Source organism: Monodon monoceros, unplaced genomic scaffold, assembly GCF_005190385.1.
Source record: "Monodon monoceros isolate NGI ecotype Baffin Bay Population unplaced genomic scaffold, NGI_Narwhal_1 Super_Scaffold_12, whole genome shotgun sequence".
Classification (NCBI taxonomy): Eukaryota; Metazoa; Chordata; class Mammalia; order Artiodactyla; family Monodontidae; genus Monodon; species Monodon monoceros.
The window spans coordinates 22,976,443-22,998,885 of NW_021703768.1; the positions used below are offsets into that span (position 1 = coordinate 22,976,443).

At 32.4% G+C, this 22,443-nt stretch overlaps 1 protein-coding gene across 2 annotated transcripts in view; it reads right to left on the reverse strand.

The window, feature by feature from the left end:
* The window catches only part of CDH9 (cadherin 9), a 119,033-nt gene that overhangs the window by 59,665 nt on the left and 36,925 nt on the right, over positions 1–22,443 (reverse strand). Inside the window, exon 2 of one of the 2 annotated variants that reach the window (XM_029217255.1) lies at positions 18,670–18,943. In XM_029217255.1, coding sequence (XP_029073088.1) covers positions 18,670–18,894 — 225 coding nt within the window. In that variant the 5' untranslated portion in view covers positions 18,895–18,943. Of the gene's footprint in view, positions 1–18,669; positions 18,944–22,443 lie in introns of those variants that run through there. The other variant, XM_029217256.1, reaches the window with a different exon arrangement.

The window sequence follows — 22,443 nt, forward strand, 5'->3', positions numbered from 1 at the left end:
ACTTTCTCATTTTACTATATTTTGTGTTGGGTTTGATTTTGCTCTAAAGATCTCACTCTCTAATCTGTTTAACAATTTTTTTCTAAATAAGAATTATTTTCTTAATATAAATAACCTTCCTAAAAACTAAGACATTATATTTTCCTACAAAAAAAAATCTATTCTCTTTCAACAAGTTAATCTGCAGTGATTTCATGAGGATATAAAAGTTAAAAAACTACTCATGTTACTATTATTTGCAAATATAGTTACTGTGATACATGTGAGTACTGAATAATAATTGATCAGAACTCACTAAATCATATTAGAATTGATCATTTAGAACTACTGGTAATTATATAATCTTCAATCTACAGCATTTAGACTTTTTTCCTTTTAAAGGAATAGTGCTTCTTTTGTCTAGAGGAAAATGTAGAGCATAAAACAGTACCCAAATAATTTACATTCCTTTGTAGGATAGCAGCTAATCGAGCTTCTGGCTCCAGTCCACTTTGGGGTGCTCCCTGCTAGACTACTTTTAAATCTATTTTGGATAAGCCATTTAGGTCTTAGACTCCCTCAAAATATATAGAGAAAATAAGGCTAAGTACAAAGAATGTCAGTTCTATCTTTCCTTGTTTGTGGTGACAGCAACTGTTCATTGCTGACATTTGAGCCCAACAAGAGCATTACAGATTAATACTTTATAGCTTGCTACAAAGATGTGAAATGAGCACCAAGTCAATCATCAATCAATCAATAGCCACCATTAGCCTTCTTCTAAAAGTTCCTGGAATAGAAAAACCCAGGAGCTTTTACTTCATTATTGTAGATATTATTCCAGAGTGATGGGCACAAATGCAAGTTGACCTTAACCATATATCATATGAACATTAGTGCAGATTGGTAATTATTCCTTTTTAAAATAATACAGTATTTCACTGGACATTGTGAAGTGTTCCCCAAAGATCACTGGAGTGTATATATATATATATATATATATATATATATATATATATATATAAAATCAGGCACTTTTTTAGGCGTTAGGAATATAACAATGAAATACATGAGTGAAAATGCCTGCTGAATTGAGTTTACATTCTATAGAGAGAAATGGTGCAACAGTGAAAGGTACTCACACTATCTTTTTGAAATTACACCCAGCCGTTTAAACCTCTATTTGTTATTTCTTATAGTCTTCTTTTACTTTTTCATTAGATGCAAATTATAGACCCTACTCTGTACCAGCAACTATGCAATACATTGTATCTGCAGAGGTAAAAAACATAAACATTAATTTAATGGATTTACATTTTAGTGGAATGTAAAACATCCAAACAAAGGAAATATAAAGTGGTGTTATTAAAGTATATATAGAAATATGTTCAGAGAAGAGGAAACCCAGGGAAGATTTGAGGGTAACTTTTCTGGAATTGGTGATATATGAGGTAAATTTTGAAAGATGAATAGGTGTTATATCCAGTTGATGGGAAACAAAAGAGGTGAGAGATGGTTCAGGACACTTAAAAAAGAACAAACCATTTATAAAATGCTGGAGGTATAAGAAGCATAATCCAATCTAAAGACAATAATGATTTTGGTATGATTAGGCAGTCTAACCTTTGGTAGGGGAAGAGCCTAGTATTTAAAGAGAATGATGGGGCCAAGTCTGGACAGGATCTCATGCCAGGCAAAGTTGAATTTAAGTGTTAGTACTTTTCCTTACTATGAAAGCAATACGTGACAATGATAAAGAATTAAGATATCCTACAAACTGTATATAAAGATTCCATCTGTCTTACCTCATTGACCTGAAATAGTCTAATATATCAGAGGTATAAATATGCAATATTAACTGGTGTTGTCTGTCCTCCTAAAATTTGGTGTCCTGTACTTATGTTTTTGTTTTTCTTTTTTTTTTACTAAATAATTTTCCTCGGAGAGCTTCTCATATCATTTTAAGTAGTTTCCTATACTCATTTTTCTCTGTGAAGGTATTGTTCATTCTTATTTAAGCAATTTTCAGTGAATGGATGTTTAAATCGTTTTTGTTGTTGTTGTTGGTTATAATATAGAGTGATATATTGAATAATAAATACATACATATAGCTTCAGATATTTCTGAGCTTGTATCTAATGGGTACACTTCTGGTGGGAGAGTCACAGTATCAACTATTAACTATTATTTAATCTTTTGTCATTTTTGGATACTTATAGCTAAAATACACTTCAAAATCCCTTGCCAAGTCTCAAACTTTTTCATTTTTACAAGGCTCATTGGAAAAGAAGTACATTTAATAATTGTTTGGATATTATTTTTGTTATTGTGAGTGAAGTAGAGAATCTGTTCTTATGTAAATTGGCCAGAAAAAGATTTTCGGGATGATTATCATTTTAAATTTTGGAAATAACATTGTGATAAATTAGAGCATGGAAGTAAGCAAAAGCAGAGATTCCAATTAAGTGGGTTGTTAAAATAAATTTAGCTTTTTCCCTTGGGTATATGCTCCTGATCCCCATGACACTGGGCTATAAGATTTTTGTAAACATTCATTGTAAACCTTAGATGTCATATAGCATAGTGCCTAGAAGTAACAATACATAGTTGTAGCATTTAATTATACTGTATTAATACTTTAAAATTCAAAATTTCCTTTGCCTGATATATATGCTTATTATTTCTTTTAATTCCCTTTTTCTTGTTTTAGTGCTAACTGACCTGAACAATTCTATATTATTTTTCTTCTACTGATGGGTGGGTTAAAAATTTATATGTATATATATATATATATATATATATGTGAAGTTATATATATATCTTTTACAAGGTAAGTCATGGGTCTAAAACTTTCTTCATAACAAAACCAATTTTAAGTTCTTGAGCATTTTTAATGACACTTTGAATTTTTAAATTAAAATGAATGTTTAAAATATAGTAGTAAATCCTGAATTCTAATATTTTGAGAGATGTCAGGTTTTTGTTTTTATGGAAATGTCACAAAATTAAATAGTCATTGACTTTTTCTTTATACATATAATTGAAATTATGTAGTTACTGACCTTAAATTACTCTTCTGTGTAATCAGTTAAACTTTTTCAAGTAGCTAGGTGAGTGACCATAAGGCACATTATTTTACTGTAAATAATAGTCTTTATAGATTTATTTATAGTTTTTCTAACAAATTACCTAACCTTAGAAATATATGAGAAAAAACAAACTCACTATATCAATATATATACATATACATGATGTACGTGGCTCCACATGTCATATAAATAATCTTCCCAACATTGTGTTGCTTGGATATTTATGACCAAGCTTCACTTTTCAAGTTATGTCATATTTACTTGGCTAGTTAGCTAAAATAAACATAGAAAATAACTAAGTCATTACAATCCAAAGAAGTATGACAGAATAATTGAGTATACCTTGAAGGTTTTTCATTAGTAATCTTCATTTCTCTGCCTTCACTGAATTTTTCCATATATTTACATAGACTACATCTTATTTATTTGAGAACAAACTCACTTTGCAAAGTTGACCTTGTCTTATATACTAGTATACATATAAATAAGATGATATTTCTCATAAATGTTGCAAGTCCTTCAGTAATTCAGATGTCTACTGTGAATACAGTAAGAACAGTCCTGGGATCTTCACATATAATTCAAATTGAATACCAACATAAACTTTCATTTCCTCTAACTTTTCTGATCCATAGTGAGGAAAAGAATGTTAGCAGTAAAAAGTTGAAAAAGGCTTCTGACACAGAAGAGGCCATTCTTATCACAATTCACACATTTCAGCTACCTTTTATTCTATGAAATTCCTTGTAACATAAATGCCAACTCTGCTTCTTTTCAGCTTTATGCAAAGCTAAAAAAGGGAGCTTCTATTTCTAGCTTTGACCAAAAGTCAGAAAAGACAATGTGTACTGTATGATTCCAGCATTGTTCACCATAAAAATGGTCGAGATGAAGCACATATTACAAGGAGTGAAATGACATGAGAGAAAATTAGGATTCATTTATCAGTCATATTATATCTCATAGAATAGAAATGAAGGTTATAGCCTTCAACACATCATTTAAAAAAGTCAATTTTTATACTCTGGGGAGTGCTAACTTTGGCAATGTATTATCACTCTCACTATTTTATTCCAACTTTAGAGAAATAACTGTTTAGTAGGAACAACTTTAAATAGTATTATCCATTATGATCTCAATGCACAAAATTCATTAAATATAAAAACCTGCAAGTCAAAAAGAAGGGAGTTTAGAGTGAATCATTATCATGCATCATAGTATTTGTATATGTTGCTAAAATCAACTACATGGTTGAAATGTACTTTAACAACAGTATTTGTCTTAGAGTATTTGCTTGCAAAGTTTAATCTCCTTACAAAGAAAGCTATTCTTATTGCTCTGATGTGTGTGTGTGCATATGCCTGCACTGTACTAGGGGCATTGAATTTGAAAAGGACTTTGTTTTTATTCACAGCATGCATATAACTGCATACACACACACACACAGATACAACTGTGTGATAAGAACATTTAAAAACCCTATAAAATACACAGTAACATCACAGAGAAAACGGCAACTGCTAACTGGCAGATGGATAAATGAATCATAAAGAATGATATTAAATGTAGACCTTTTAAATTGAACAAGATCTAATAGTCAGACAATTGATTGGAGAGGATAAATAAACTGTGAAGAGATGGGGGTTAAAGGGCACTTTCAATATAGTGTGATTATGCTGTGAATAATAGTGAATATTCAACTGTTAATAGTTTTAAAAGAATTGTAATCTCATTCAGATTTGACGGAGAAATCAAAGCTATAAAGACAAGCAAAAGCTAAAAGAATTCAGCCCCAACAAACGAGCTGTACAACAAATGCTAAAGCAACTTTTCTAGGTAGGATACACAAGAGAAGGAAAAGATCTACAAAAACAAACCCAAAACGATTAAGAAAATGGTAATAGGAACATACATATTGATAATTACCTTAAATGTGAATGGATTAAATGTTCCAACCAAAAGACACAGGCTCACTAAATGGATACAAAACCAAGACCCATATATATGCTGTCTACAATAGACCCACTTGAGACCTAGAGACACACACAGACTGAAAGTGAGGGGATGGAAAAAAATATCCCGTGCAAATGGAAATCAAAAGAAAGCTGGAGTAGCAATACTCATATCAGATAAAACAGACTTTAAATAAAGAATGTTACAAGGGACAAGGAAGAACACTACATAATTATCAAGGGATCAATCCAAGAAGAAGATATAACAATTATAAATATATATGCACCCAGCATAGGAACACCTCAATACATAAGGCAAATGCTAACAGCTATAAAAGAGAAAATCAACAGTAACACAATAACAGTGGGGTACTTTAACACCTCACTTACACCAATGGACAGATCATCCAGACAGAAAATTAATAAAGAAACACAAGCTTTAAATGACACAATAGACCAGATAGATTGAATTGATATTTATAGGACATTCCATCTGAAAACAGCAGATTACACTTTGTTCACAAGTGCACATGGAATATTCTCCAGGGTAGATCACATCTTGGGTCACAAATTAAGCCTCTGTAAATTTAAGAAAACTGAAATGATATCAAACATCTTTTCCGACCACAGTCCTATGAGATTAGAAATCAATTACAGGGAAAAAAATGTAAAAAACACAAACACATGGAGGCTAAATAATACATTACTAAATAACCAAGAGATCACTGAAGAAATCAAAGAGGAAATCAAAAAATACCTAGAGACAAATGACAATGAAAACATGATGATACAAAACCTATGGGATGCAGCAAAAGCAGTTCTAAGAGGGAAGTTTATAGCAATGCAAGCCTACCTCAAGAAACAAGAAACATCTCAAATAAACAATCTAACCTTACACCTAAAGGAACTAGATAAAGAAGAACAAACAAAACCCAAAGTTAGCAGAAGGAAAGAAATCATAAAGATCAGAGCAGAAATAACTGAAATAGAAACAAACAATAGCAAAGATCAATAAAACTAAAAGCTGGTTCTTTGAGAAGTTAAAAAAGATTGATAAACAATTAGGCAGACTCATCAAGAAAAAGAGGAAGAGGACTCAAATCAATAAAATTAGAAATGAAAAATGAAAAGTTACAATGGACACTGCAGAAATACAAAGTATCATAAGAGACTACTACAAGCAACTCTATGCCAATAAATTGGACAACCTGGAAGAAATGGACAAATTCTTAGAAAGGTATAACTTTCCAAGAACTGAACCAGGAAGAAAGAAAATATGAACAGACAAATCACAAGCACTGAAATTGAAACTGTGATTAAAAATCTTCCAGCAAACAAAAGTCCAGAACCTGATGGCTTCACAGGTGAATTCTATCAAACATTTAGAGAAGAGCTAACACCCATCCTTCTTAAACTCTTCCAAAAAATTGCAGGGGAAGGAAAACTCCCAAACTCATTCCACGAGGCCACCATCACCCTGATACCAAAACCAGACATAGATATTACAAAAAAAAATTACAGACCAATATCACTGAAAAACATAGATGCAAAAATTCTGAACAAAATAACAAACAGAATCCAACATAAAAGGATCATACACCATGATCAAGTGGGATTTATCCCAGGGATGCAAGGATTCTTCAACATATGCAAATCAATCAATGTGATACACCATATTAACAAATTGAAGAATAAAAACCATATGATCATCTTAATAGATGCAGAAAAAGCCTTTGAAAAAAATTAGCACCCATTTATGATAAAAACTCCCCAGAAAGTGGGCATAGAGGGACCATACCTCAACATAATAAAGGCCATATAGGACAAACCCACAGCAAACATCATTCTCAATGGTGAAAAACTGAAAGCATTCCTCTAAGATCAGGAATAAGACAAAGATGTCCACTCTCGCCACTATTTTTCAACATAGTTTTGGAAATCCTAGCCACGGCAATCAGAGAAGAAAAAGAAATGAAATGAGTACAAATTGGAAAAGAAGTAAAACTGTCACTGTTTGCAGATGACATGATACTATACATACATAATCCTAAAGATGCCACCAGAAAACTGCTAGAGCTAATCAGTGAATTTGGTAAAGTTGCAGGATACAAAATTAATGCACAGAAATCTCTTGCATTCCTATACACTAACAACAAAATATCAGAGAAATTAAGGAAACAATCCCATTCACTACTGGAACAAAAAGAATAAAATACCTAGGAATAAAACTACCTAAGGAGGTAAAAGACCTGTACTCAGAAAACTATAAGACACTGATGAAAGAAATCAAAGGTAACACAACAGATGGAGGGATATACCATGTTTTTGGATTGGAAGATTCATTACTGTCAAAATGACTATACTATCCAAAGCAATCTACAGGTTAAATGCAACCCCTATCAAATTACCAGTAGCATTTTTTACAGAGGTAGGACAAAAAGTCTTAAAATTTGTATGAGACACAAAAGACCCCAAATAGCCAAAGCAAAATTGAGGGAAAAAAACAGAGCTGGAAGAATCAGACTCCCTGACTTCAGACTATAGTACAAAGCTACAGTAATCAAGACAATATGGTGCTGGCACAAATACAGAAATATAGATCAATGGAACAGGATAGGAAGTCCAGAGATAAACCCATGCACCTGTTGTCAACTAATCTATGACAAAGGAGGCAAGGATATACAATGGAGAAAATACAGTCTCTTCAGGAAGTGGTGCTGGGAAAACTGGACAGCTACATGTAAAAAATGAAACTAGAACACTCCCTAACACTGTATACAAATATAAACTCAATATGGATTAAAGACCTAAATGTAAGACCGGACACTGTAGAACTCTTAGAGGAAAACATAGGAAGAACACTCTTTGTCATAAATCATAGTAAGATCCTTTTTGACCCACCTCCTAGAGAAATGGAAATAAAAACAGAAATAAACAAATGGGACCTAATGAAACTTAAAAGCTTTTGCACAGAAAAGGAAGCCATTAAAAAGATGAAAAGACAGCCCTCAGAATGGGAGAAAATATTTGCAAATGAAGCAACTGACAAAGGGTTAATCTCCAAAATATACAAGCAGCTCATGCAGCTCAATATCAAAAAACAAACAACCCAATCCAAAAATGGGTCAAAGACCTAAATAGACATTTCTCCAAAGAAGATATACAGATTGCCAACAAACACATGAAAGGATGCTCAACATCACAAATCATTAGAGAAAGGCAAATCAAAACTACAATGAGGTATCACCTCACACCAGTCAGAATGGCCGTCATCAAAAAATCTAGAAACAATAAATGCTGGAGAGGGTGTGGAGGAAAGAGAACTCTCTTGGGAATGTAAGTTGATACAGCCACCATGGAGAACAGTATGGAGACTCCTTAAAAAACTAAAAATATTACTACCATATGACCCAGCAATCCCACTCCTGGGCATATACCCTGAGAAGACCATAATTCAAAGAGAGTCATGTCACACAATGTTCATTGCAGCTCTGTTTACAGTAGCCAGGACATGGAAGCAACCTATGTGTCCATCAACAGATGAATGGATAAAGAAGATGTGTTACATATATACAATGGAATATTACTCAGTCGTAAAAAGAAATGAAATTGAGTTATTTGTAGTTTGGTGGATGGACCTAGAGTCTGCCATACAGAGTGAAGTAAGTCAGAAAGGGAAAAACAAATACCGTATGCTAATACATATATATGGAATCTTAAAAAAAAAAAAAAGTTTCTGATGTACCTAATGGCAGAACAGGAATAAAGACACAGACGTAGAGAATGGTCTTGAGGACACGGGGAGGGGGAAGGGTAAGCTGGGATGAAGTGAGAGAGTAGCTTTGACATATATACACTACCAAATGTAAAACAGATAGCTAGTGGGAAGCAGCTACATAGCACAGGGCGATCAGCTCGTTGCTTTGTGACCACCCAGAGGGGTGGGATAGGGAGGGTGGGAGGGAGATGCAAGATGGAGGGGATATGGGGATATATGTATACGTGTAGCTGATTCACTTTGTTATACAGCGGAAGCTAACACAACATTGTAAAGCAATTATACTACAATAAAGATGTTAAAAAAATTTTTTAAGTTAAAAAAAGTTTATATTTTTATCATTGAAGTGATACCTAATAATGAGATGGGGTTTTAAAATTAATTACTCGATGTGCTTTCCGTATTAGTTCTATACTATGACTTCAGTTAATGGCCTAAGAAATTGGAAAACCTAAGTTACTAAGTTCAGTGTAGCCTGTGGAAAGTCCTGCTAGATATCTGATTACATAATTATATCACTTGCTTTTGTACTTTAGCTTGCAGTCACCTTTATAGCCTCTATTTTTGTTTGTATTCTTTACTTCAAAGTTTCCTTGAAGATTAGCAGTGCAAATCATATTAACTATTGATATACATTTGAGACTGAGTTTAAATTTATCACAAACATATAACTGTAAAACAATATCCAATTTCAACTCCTTCCATGACCAAGGCTTTTCAAGTAATTCTAACAACAAAACCAACAGCAAGAAGTTTCACTGATTTGAGTGTGTGTCTCTCTAGCGTAATATATCTTCAGAAACGTGTCAATAAATATTTCTTTGTATGGACTTTCATTTTTGTACTGTGATTTCATTCTCTGCTTTAATATCATGAATGAATTTAAGGTTAAAACAGTGTTTATAATGCATCTTTACTTTTTAAATCTCATTACAAATTAACAAAGTAACATGTATTGCTTATAATATTTAATGTGGCTCAATATTACCAACCTATTTTGCATAATATATTTTAAGACAATTTTTCCCTCTTCTGCTCCATTTTGTTAAAATCGTCTTGATGTTAAAGAAAGGCCATCTTTAATGAGCAAAATAATGAATTTTGTACTTATGAAAATTAATACGTAAAACATCACGATATGTGATATTTCTTTCCTTTTGCAAAACTCCATTAAAGCAGTTCAATGAGTTTGGAAGACATCCGCCTGTTCATTTTCAGTTCTATCTTGTGCTTAATCAGTGCACTGATTATAATAGTGATGATAACATCACACTCTTGTGTTCAAAAACCTAGATTACTTTCAACATTGAATTGAGTGCTAATAAATGCCAGACACTGGACTAGGGGGAATAATCTATATTTTCAAAGAATAAGCCAGTCTGGATGGATATAATGGAAGTATTTTTATGAAATGCTCTTTATGTTTATTTTATATAACCCTACTATGTACATAGTAGAAGAGTAGATAGTTCAAAAGAGGCAGGCTAACTAGTGACACCTGACTTCTGCCCTCATGCTCTCACTGATGTACTGGTAGATTGAGTGGTGGTGTTCAAAACTGCCCTGGAAAGAAGGGACATCTATCATTGTTCTCAGTGGGCATTTGAGATAGGAATGGAAAAGCAGAAATGTGACTCTAAAATAGGCTTGCTGGTCCAGACAAGAAGTGAATAGAAAACATTTACAAATGGCCACTGCAAATTTCCATTTGAAGGTCTGAGTTCTTTGTCAGGAAGAAAACAGTGCGCCATCATGTTTCTTAACATGCCAGAGAACCTTAAAATACCAAGGATCGTATTGTTTAGAGTAACATATCACAGTAAGGAACTAATTCTCACTACCACTTATGATATAAAACACTCTGAAAGTCCTACCTGATATAATAAACCATGAAACAGAAATAATAAGTATACCTTTGGGGAAAAAATAGAGCTTATTTTGACTTAGCACATTTGAAACATTTTTAAATCTTACAATATTGTAATAAGCCTTACTGGTTCATGAAATGTGCATAGTCACATCATGATGTGTTTTCTCAAAAGCAGTCTTGACGTTTAGGTTTTTATCCTCACAGGTAATTTCACTGGACAAATATATCCACTGAGAATAATTATGGAAGCATGACCCAAATAAAGGATATACAGACAGACAAAACTGCTTGATGACACGAAACACCAATCAAAAGAGGTGGTGTTGCAAAGCCTATGACCTTGAGTTAAATTTTTGTGGCCTAATATCATTACCAGACTTTTCCTCTAAGGGTACTTTCCTGATACAGTTAGGAACATATAATTAGAGCCCAAGCAGGAAGAAGCAGTATTACTGGGCTGAGGAGACACTGATTGGAGTTTGGGTTTGCCAGGGTAGATAGAAACTGGAGAGCACAATCTTAGGGAGGAGAGGGTTACAGAGAATGGAACCCTCAAGTCTCTGTTAACATCTCCAAGTTGATGTCTAAACTTCACATGCACAATATCCAACGCCAAGAAACTTAGTAGAAAATGTCAGCAAGAAGGCTAAGGAGTTGTGAATTTCATCAGCAGGAAACAGAAATTAGAGTTCAATCTTGCCAAGTTATTGTGGGTTTGCAACTACTCCTATAGAGCTCAGAAAGAGACAAGTCCTAGAAGTACTGACAAAACTGAAATGGTTCAGCCACAATATAAAATCTGTATAAATAAAAACAGTGATAAAACAAAATGGACGAGATGTTGATAATTGGTAAATCTTGCTGAATGCTGTATAGTTCTTTGTACAATTTGAATGACCCTCAGAATGTTTGAAATTAATTCAAAATAAAGTTAAAAGAAATACATGGGGATATTGATTATGATGGCATTTAATCTTTAGATTATTTTTTAATCTTCTAATCCCTAAGCATATTGTATTTCTCCATTTTGGTCTCCTCTAATGTTTCTAGCATTCATTGTTCAACTTGAATTCATGAGAGTTCCAGCTTGTTCATATCACATTCCCCCTGATTTTCTGTCATTTTACTCTTGGTCATTCTGGTGTTTGAGTGGTTTAAATCTACATGTCCATGCTGTTTATTAATTTTGTAGAACTGGCCACAAAAATAAAATGATCGTACATTTTAAAATTTGGTGCAAAAAGATCTGCTGGTCTAAGAAGGCCAGTGAATACCAAGCAGGATTAATAAAACACATTTGGTATCAAAGTAAGATACTTGCTAAGACAAACTATTGAGAACTTTAAAAGCAACCAGAGACAAATACTAATTATATACAGAGCAACAATGGTAAGAATAATGACTGACTTATTAAAAGTAATAGAATCCACAATGCAATGTAACAAAAATTTAAAGTGCTGAAAGGAAAAAATAAATAAAAACTGTCAAATCAGTATGTATTTCTATAACCAATTAAAGTATTTTTCAAAATTAAAAGTCAAATAGTGATATTTTCAGATTAAAAAGAGGTAAGAAAATTTGCTTCCAGCAAACTCACACTACAAGTGATGCTAAAGGAAGTCTTCAGTTTGAAGGGAAATGATAGCATACAGAAATTAAGATCTACATGAAAGAATGAAAAGCATGACTGGAAGTGGTAATCATGTAATATAACAATTTTTTTTTAATTTTTTGCTTTTAAATAAATAATAAAATGCCTAAATAATAAACATTAGCAATGTATGATGCACTTTATAATATATACAGAAGGAAAATGTATGACAAAAATAGAATGAAGTCCTACAGGCAAGAGAAATTATATTGTTGAAAGATTACTGTAATAATTGTAAACATGTTATAAACAATTATAAAATATATAATATTAATTCACTTCACAGTATAATAGGTTAAGGATGAATTATAAAGGACATAAATTCAGATATTTAAAAATATGCAATTAACAAAAAAGATGGTAGGAAAGCAGAAACAAAGGTATGAAAATAAATGGGACAAAAGAAAATAAGAAAATGGCAGACTCGAATCCAAGTATATCAATAATTGCATTTTATATGAATGGACTTATCATTCCAATTAAATGTTAAATATTATCAGACTGGATAAAAAAGCGTAAACCAACTCTGAGCTGTTTATAAGAGCTGCATTTTTACTATAATTACACAGAAAGACTGAAAACAAAGGCATGGAAAAAGATAAACAAAAACACAAACATAAGTGAGTTGGCATGGATAAATTTGGATCAGGCAAAGTAAACTTCAAGCAAGCAGAATTATCAAAGATAAAGGTGATGTTTCATAATAATGAAACATCAATTAATCAGAAACATAAAAGATAATTGGCCATGCACCTAATACTTGCATAGAAATAAATGAAAAAATCGACAAACGTAAGAAGAGAACTTTTTAAATGGAACTGTTTAATATTCTTCTAACAGTAAAAATTGGACAAAGGAGATACACAAATTGTAATGACAGAGAACTGAAAAATACCGTCATCATCTTTACCTAAGATTGCAGAATACTATGTAACTAAGCAATGCACATTTTTTTCAAGTATTACGACACATTTACCAAAATAGTTTTTAAAATGAAGTTTTTTTCTAAAACCAATAACACACAATAGCAACAAATCTTGATTGTATTCATAGAGGAAAAATAGAATATACACTGGGGGAGAATGTAATTTTAATTTAAAAAAAAACTTTTGTTGTTAGAAAGTACTGAGGGAGTTGAAACTTCACAAAATAACAAACATATCACTTCCCACTGTAGGAGAAGAAGGCCTCTTTCCCCTTAGATTTGCCAAGTTACTTATTCATTAACCTTGAACCCTTGTTTTTGCCTCTAATTTTTAGTTTATAGTTCTAACTATGATGATTTATAGCAATCACATCACTAGGAAATTCTGGCTGAGAAACAGAATATTTACTGAGGAAATTCCACTAATTATAAATTTAATAGCATATCTAGAATGACCACAATTACTTTATGATTTAAATCAGTGTAAAGAAGGCTAGACAATTTTTAGAATAACTTTCTAACACCTTTCCCATGAACACCACCATCATAGCTATAAGACCCTTAACGTGAGTTATTAGGATTTATTGTGGACAAATTACAAAATGTTTGCACGAGGAAAGTTTGAATATTTGTGATTATCTGGTAAAAATGTCTGTGTTCACTGGAACAGGGAAATATGGCAGTTCCTAAATTAATGAGTAAACAAACATTATTAATTTAAAGAATGATTCCAGTTTAGGTGAAAGTTTAGGTATTAGGAATTCAGTCCATTAGATAAGAAAAACAATGTGTCATCTTTCCCCTAAATTGAGACTTCTATTGGGTCTTTCTCCTAGCAGGCCAGCAATAATAGCATTTTGCTTATTATAGATAGAGAATTTCCTATCTACAATAAGCTATTTCTATCTCTTTCGAATATAAGGACCAGTTCATCTTATTGACTCCTATTTTTAGGACTCAGCATAGTGTCCCACATTGTAGGTGTTCAGTTTTTCAAGCTAATTGAACAGTAATGCACAGGGTTAACATCCATATTAAAATACAGTGATAAATTTACAAATAAATATCCAACATACAAATATCCTATGTTGTTGAAAGAGAAGTCGTATAAATTTTCTGAAATGCAGTTGACTAATATACATCCAGAACTTTAAACTCATTGATATCTTTGATTCTGCGAAATTCACTTTCAATAATTTATCCTAAATAAAGATAATTTTTTTTGAATTTTTGAATTCTATTTTATTTTTTTATACAGCAGGTTCTTATTAGTTATCCATTTTATACATATTAGTGTATATATGTCAACCCCAATCTCCCAATTCATCCTAAAGATAGTTTAAAACACACTAAAAATTATCAGGTACAAAATTTTTATCACAGAGAGATGTGAGTGTGTGTGTATGTGTGTGTGCGTGCGCACACGCATGTATAAAACCAGACAGTCTAAATAGAACATTTGGAAATTTTTTAAATGATCATGATTATGTATACGACATAATATGACATGGCTAATATTGACATTTTAACAATATCCAAAAACACAACATCGAATGAGAAAGGCAAAATAAAATATTCATAAACAATAGAAAATCAAGAATGTTAAGAAAATACAACTAGTAAATAAGTAGAAATATGTAAACAATTTACCTTGTCTTGGTGGTATGCTTATAGTTATCTTTGATTTTTTTATTTAATTTTTAATTTTTTAGACCTGTTTTTTTGTAGGTAGCACAAATTCCTTTTATAATGATAATAATGATAATTACTACTAATAATAATAATGATGCTTGTGCTTAAATACTTTCCCCTATCGCTCTCCCTGTACCCTCCTGAAGAACCTACTACTTCTATTTCTTTCTTTTTTCTTTTGTTTTCTTCTTTTTTTAACACTGATGAGTATGTAAGGATGCATTTGATTTTCTGAAAGTTTGGAAGTAGAGGAAGAGAATGTTGGAGTATTAGAAACAGTTCAAAAGCAGCGAAATCGGTAGAAGATATCAGGAAGAGTCACGCATATAATTGGGAATCATACTAATAAACATTTTCTACCACATTCTAATATTTTTTGAATGTTTTTTTACTTATATTCCAGAAAAAATATGCTCACTAATATATTTTAAATGAAAATTTTCCTAGAAGTAGTTATAATTCCTAATTCCATCAGAACTTATTTAACTTTTAATTCTAAATACTTGTGGTAGTTATTTTGGAGTGAAATGATTCTAAACTGTATGTGCTGTTTTGAGGTCCTAGAGCAAAATGGGAGGGGCTTGGTTACAATTAGGGCCCTCAAGTATAACAGAAATATAGAAAGGGAATCAACTTTGGTGTAACGTGTCAGGAACAGGAAATATATTTCTTTTAATTTTGCTCTTTCTGTGCTTTATAGTGTCGATCTCTCAGGACCCAGATTAATAAATACTCAGTAAAGATCTATTGAGATATCAACTGAATATTAATTTTGAGTAAATATGTCAAATATTTTGAGAAAATAAGAAAAAAACCTTAAATCTAACACTGATTCAAATCCCAAATGTCACAGATTCTAGGAGATAAATTACTAGACCAAGATAATTAAAATTGTGCCATAGATAAGGTTTTGATAGATGATTTCATAACTTTGACAGGAAATTCTAGCTGGGGAGAATGAAGATGGGCTTAATGTAGGAGGATATACTTGATGTAGGACTTAAAGCAGAGAAGAGATGAGATTATGGAAAAGGATGTTAGATACTCTGTGGAAAAGTGCCTGTGAACATGATCAGATAGAGGTCAAGTTATTTGGAAAAGGAAAGCTTTCACTGTTTAGGAGCCAAGGCTACTTAATTATGGGAATATAGAACATAGGCAGGAATACACAATGATACTGAACGCTGAAATCTACCTAAGTAAATTTAGGTTATTTTTCTATATACATTTTGTCCAAGAGATTGATATCATTCAAGAAACAGTGTATAATATATTTTTGAGAATTAAAAATTAAATAAAGTCAAGTGAAAAGACTATATTTAGTGTGCTGATGCAATGGTGCAGAGATGTGGTATTACAGTACTGGCAGTGAGGGGATTGGCAGTAAGAATGAAATGATAGCACTCTATTGTAAAAGTAGATTTTGTAGAATTCAGTATGAAATAAGCTTTTGTAGACTGTCCTGAGCACCTAGCCTTAATGCTTAATATTTTTCTCACATGTTCTTAGTTTTAAACAATGAAACTGTAAAGAGCGTTTTGGGGTACAGTGTGCCCATAAATCAGAAGCAGCTGGTACATGTACTGCACCATAAGTAATGACATTCTAAAACCTTTATAAAGATCATTTATTTAGATTCTGAAAAACACTATAATGTGCTATAAAAACTTATTAAATATCCTTCAGGAAATTTCAGACTTTATTTCTATCTCTGTACAAATCATACTGCCATACTCTAAAAGCCTAAGAGAAAATCGCTTATCCAAGAACATCATTTTATATATGCTTGGGGAAAATATCCATATTTAGTGCACACATCAACATATGAAAGTTCAAGAGAGAGAGTCATCCCACCATTTGATAATCAAATATAAACCAGATTCCTAACGATTTGGCAACTGGTGTTTCTGTTTCTCATCATTTTAGTTAACACCTACACCAGTACTATCCAGTTGTAACCAAGAGTTTCATGAATGTTAGAATTCTCTTCCAGTTCAGAATTCTATGATTATACTTTGGATAATTTCAGCTATGGAATAGTAAACGTTTTGGAATTAAAACTATGAAAAAATGAGAGCTAATTCTGTAAAAAAGATACCTTATTGAATTTAGATGGTGACTATTTATAGGCAGTTCGACAATTGCACTTAGCAAATCAAGTACAAATACATACCTCTGGGACTTCCCTCGTGGTCCAGTGGTTAAGATTCTGTGCTTCCAAAGCAGGGGGTGCGGGTTTGATCCCTAGTCAGGGAACTAAGATCCCACGTGACGCGTGAAGTGGCCAAATAATTTTTAAAAAATACATATCTTTTAACTAAAATGTATTGGTCAGTTAAGTTGATATTTCAGAATTATTGTATGAATACTGTTTCCTTTAGAATTAATAAATACTATCTCTGAAAATTTATCTCTTCATGTAATAAATATGTTTTAACAACCAGATATTAAAATACTTAAATCTGCTCAGTTCTCAATAATTATAGACATGTGAGCAATCGATTATTAATCCATGATAGCTATGGATTTTTCAAGATCTAGATCTAATGTGTAAAAAATCAATTGCATATGAAGTTTCTCTAACAGAATAGTAGGAGACTTTGCTATGCTTCTTATTAAATTTAATTCTTCTCTTGAGCAGTATTACTATTCTGCCCAAGTAATTCAGTCACATGTGTCTGTTCAAATTACTGTGAAACTACATGGCAATTGTTATTACTTTGTAATCTTCCTGAGTAAGAACCAAAGGTGTCCCTTATTATAGAAAACAGAATTAGTAAACTTCAGTTTGCATTATTGTGAAAACAAAAATTGCTCTTAATTTCAACACTTCTGACTTTTCTCTCTTATATTGCAAACATCTGAAATGACATAAAATATTCTACAGTATTTCCTTATAAAAAATCCTGATAATTCATCCTCTTGGTCCTTTGGTACACCCTGACACTGAAAGCAAATTGATCATCCCAGATTTGTGCTCCACCCACAGTGAATTTGTACAAGAGAGTTTAACACAGATTCACATCCCATGCTGTGTGTAAAAACATCTCAGCATGTTTGGGTGTTTCATAGTAGTGGTCTGACTTCATCCCATTAGACTAACATTTGTGTAGATGTGTGCGTGTGTGTGCGCATGTATATTTGTGTTTCTTTTCTCTGGCCATATGTAATCCCACCACCTTGGATTTATCCACGTGCAATTTTTAATTTTTTTACTAGCACTTCCTACCTACAGACCCAGCTCCCTCCACAATCCTAGAAAATATCAGAAATTTGGAGTTAAGAAATCTTAATGACATTTTAATTTAACTTTTTTGATAAATTATTCATCAGCAGAGACCAATACGTTTTGGTAACTTTTGGTATATTGCAATTGCATTTTGCTTTGCTTCATGTAACACAGTTATTATTTACCCATAACTTTAAATTTAAAAGAAAGTTTTTTTTAATCATTTAGGTGCACACGCAAAATATTAAATCATATCTAGCTGATTAATAAGGAATTAAGTCCACAAATTAGTTTTTTTATTTTGAGGCTTACTATGGTTACTGACCTAAACTAACTACCTGAATAAATCACATTCCCCACACTATCCTACCGAAAGAATTTACATGATGCCTTCTGCACATCGCCATTTGTCAAATATTTTAAAATAATCATTAGTGATGTGGAAAGCTGCTGTAAAAAATAACTATCACTTTCACCTTCTAGACTTATATAAAAATTCTTACCTTGCCTACATATTGTGTGTCTGTACCTGTGTACTCTTCCAACAGGAAGAATTGATTCCACATCCAGCCACGCTTGGTGCGATGTAGCGTTTTACCATCTTGTGTCAGACCCACTATCCTTTCACTTCGTAAATCACTGTTAGCTTTTTCTTGAAATGGGATAGCATCAATTGTATGAAACATATAGGTCCAGATGAATAGTGGTAGGCAATGGTAAGTCCTCATTATCTGTGGCTTCAGCAGGAAATCAAATTCAGTGTACTGTCTGTTTCCCCTGAAAAGTAGCGTGAGAAAAATGGTTTATTAGGTTGTGTTTCATTTTCACATAACTTGTAAACTATAAAACTTTTCTGAATGTTATTTAAATGTTATAAATAATATATCATTAATACATTATTTTTCCATGTTACATCAGTGAACTGTCATTAAAAACTCATATATCATACAGATAAGTAGGGAGACATATATAATACAAATAAATTAAATAGGAATTTAACAGCTGACTTTATTACCACTGTATTACAGCATGTAAATGTGAATATATTAGTAATTTAAATATTCATTATTTTGAAAAGATAAGCTCCAAAATACACCAAAGATCATATCAAGTGTTCCTAAAGTCCTCAAGACTAATAAAAGTAGAATATTTATTAATATATACATATATATGAATAAGAACACTGTTTTCTGTTCACAATCTACCAACTTTTGCAAGCTGTTCTCCACCTCTTCCTCTTCTTCTCCTCCTCCTTATTCTTCTCTAATAAGTTGAGATTGTTGCCTCAAGGCAAATTAAATGATACCAAATATACTTTGGATTGTGTCTAGCATTACCTAGCACTGTACCATGTTGATCCTTTACAATCAATAACATTTTTTCCCAAAAATCAGTTGAGTAAGTCACTCAAATTTATTTGAGACTGAGGAGAACATGCTCTCCTCATGTTCAGGAACATTTTACCTGATAATTAAAAACAACATCACATATATTTCCTAAAATAATAAAAAAAAACAGAGCACACAAAATTGGTACTGCAAAATTAGATATGAGGTCTTACCTATGGGATAATTGATCCAGAATTTTGAAATAAACAATGTTTTTCTATTGAGATAGTAAGTTGATTCTTCTTGAAGTAAAAATAATTCATTGGGTATTTCAAATTAAATTTTATTTATTAGTAAATTTGTTTAATTAGTAAGGGATTTAATCTAGAAGATGTGAGATATTGCTGCTGATGTTAATGACTTGATAAGCAATAAAAACCCATCTCTAACTAGTGTAGGCAAAAAAAAAAAGAATTCATTGGATTATAATATCAAGTTGTGGAAAGGAAAGAATGAAAGGAGTATAGAAGCAACTGGGCATTTCCTGCTTATGAAAACTAGAATTAGGGGCTTGAGTACTTGAGCTCTCTCTCTGTCTCTTTTCTCTCTGTCTTTGACCTAAGCCTTCTCAACCTGATGAAATATACAAATACATGAAGTTCAGATTTAACATCATCCAATCCAGAAAGCAACTGATAGTCTTTTCTGTCTTGAGTTTAAAAAATTCTGGAAATGGACTCTAATTTACATGGCTTAGGCCAGATGTCCAGTGCTGGACCATATATCTGTGGATTCAGTTGCAGTTATCAAGTCATAAAGGTCAAACATAAGCATCTAGCTTGGCTTTATCCCTTATTATCTGAGACTTTTGGATATTTACCCACATCACTATGTTTCAACTACTTCTTGTATAAAAAGAGAATAATCAATACCTGATTCACAAGGTATTGTTATTAATTTTACTTGAACTTTTATCACAAAGTCATAGTTATTTGTAATACAAAGATTTATTTAATTTTTACAGCAGCATATACCTGTGAGAAAACTGAGGTGTGAGGAATTTAAGTAATTTGACAAAGATCATACAGATAGTAAGTGTTGGAGCTAGTTTTTAGATCCACAGCTTTAAACAATATTTTTTACATAAGATAATACATGTAGATTATAGTACGTTAGCATAGTGCTAGCATACAAATTCTCAACATGTTAGTGTTTTCATTAGCAACATCATCATCGCCATTATCAGCCATGTTTGCTTCCAATATAGTCATATATATGTACTAATCTATCACCAACATAACAGTAAAGAATAGATGCTTGCTATTGGTACAGAGCTATTAGCTTGTCCAGCTATATGTACCCTAGTTTCCATACCTATTATTTAAAAAAATGTTCTTACTTAACAAAATACACATATGTGGCCACAAATCTCTCATTCAGAATGAGAGAAATCAAAGTCACGTTATTGTCTTTTACTCTGAAATCTTGGGCAATAATTATTCTTGATGGGAGAAATTTTCACATATTGAGGTATGAGGAAGTCATTCTGGCTTATACATTGTTTAACTTGAACTTTATGCTAATTAAAAGAGTGTATCCATGGCGTATTGAACATGCATTGTACATCTGCTTTAACCATTTAAGAAAAGAGTGCATTTAAAAACCAAAATGGAGTAAATGTGGTTCAGTCATCCAAACTGGAGATGCGTGGCCATTGAGGACATGGTTTTAGACACTTTCCTGCATCACTGAGAACTTGAATTTCCTAAATTGTATCAGACTCAAGGACACCACCCGCATTCTCTAAACAACATCTCCTAGCAGCTGCAACATTATGATCTCAAGGTCTCCCCTTGAAATTATGCAACCATTTTGGACCCCAACCAATCCTTGATTAACAAGGATTGTTGTTCTTGCTAGCTCCAATCCTAATTCTTGACAAACAGCTTATGTAATTTTTTAATGTATAAAGGTTTTTGCCCTGGTAAGCCTCCTTCATTTCATAGTCTGGCAGAACACAAATCAAGTTCTTGAATCTATGTCTTTCGGGCTAAAGTCCTCAGCTTGGCCCAAATAAAACTCTTTTTATTCTTATTATAGATTGTTTATTGATTTTTCCATCAACATCCTTATTTTAGATTGTTTATTGATTATTTCCGTCAATTTTATGTGGCTATTACCAATCCTGTAAACTACTGGAAACTGGTAAATTTAACCACAACCTGTAAAACTCTGAAATAAATGTCAGAACACTACAATGTCAAATAATGCTTACAAAAAGTGTAATGGAAAAGTAATATCTAATGCCCAGTAGATTAGAATATGCCTGCATTTTATTGATCAGGGATGGTGCAGTAGAAAATGAGCAGCCAGAGAATCTCAAGAATAACTGTTAATTCACTTTAATGAAATACAACAAATTCCTTAGTTGACTACACTGGGTAACCTGGTTTCTTCCCACTGGGAAATTTCCTTTGGCCATCATCCTTGCTGATGACACTTGCAAGAGAAATTGAAGAGCATTCTTCATTTCCTGTGGCCTGTTCTATGATGTCCACTTTGGGTAGAATGTAAGCCTTTAAGCGAAAAGTTTAGCTGTATATTAGATGGAGCCAGAGACTTAGGCAGAGACCAGGATCCCATAGGCCACTATAAGCTATAGTAAGAAATTTGTTTTCATTTCCAGTGCAAGCAGTTGGAAGACTTTAACATGCCATGTTTAGAAAAGATCAATCTGGCTACAGATCAGAAAATAGGTTAGAGGATAGGAAAGGCTTTGGTTAAGGGGGAGACAGTTAAAGTCATCACTGTAGGGCAGAAAGAGATGATGATGGCTCATAGAGAAGTTTGAAGTGGACACTGTTATTCTACTCAGGTTTCCTTTGATTCTTTAATATGGGCAACACACACACACACACACACACACACACACACACACACACACACACA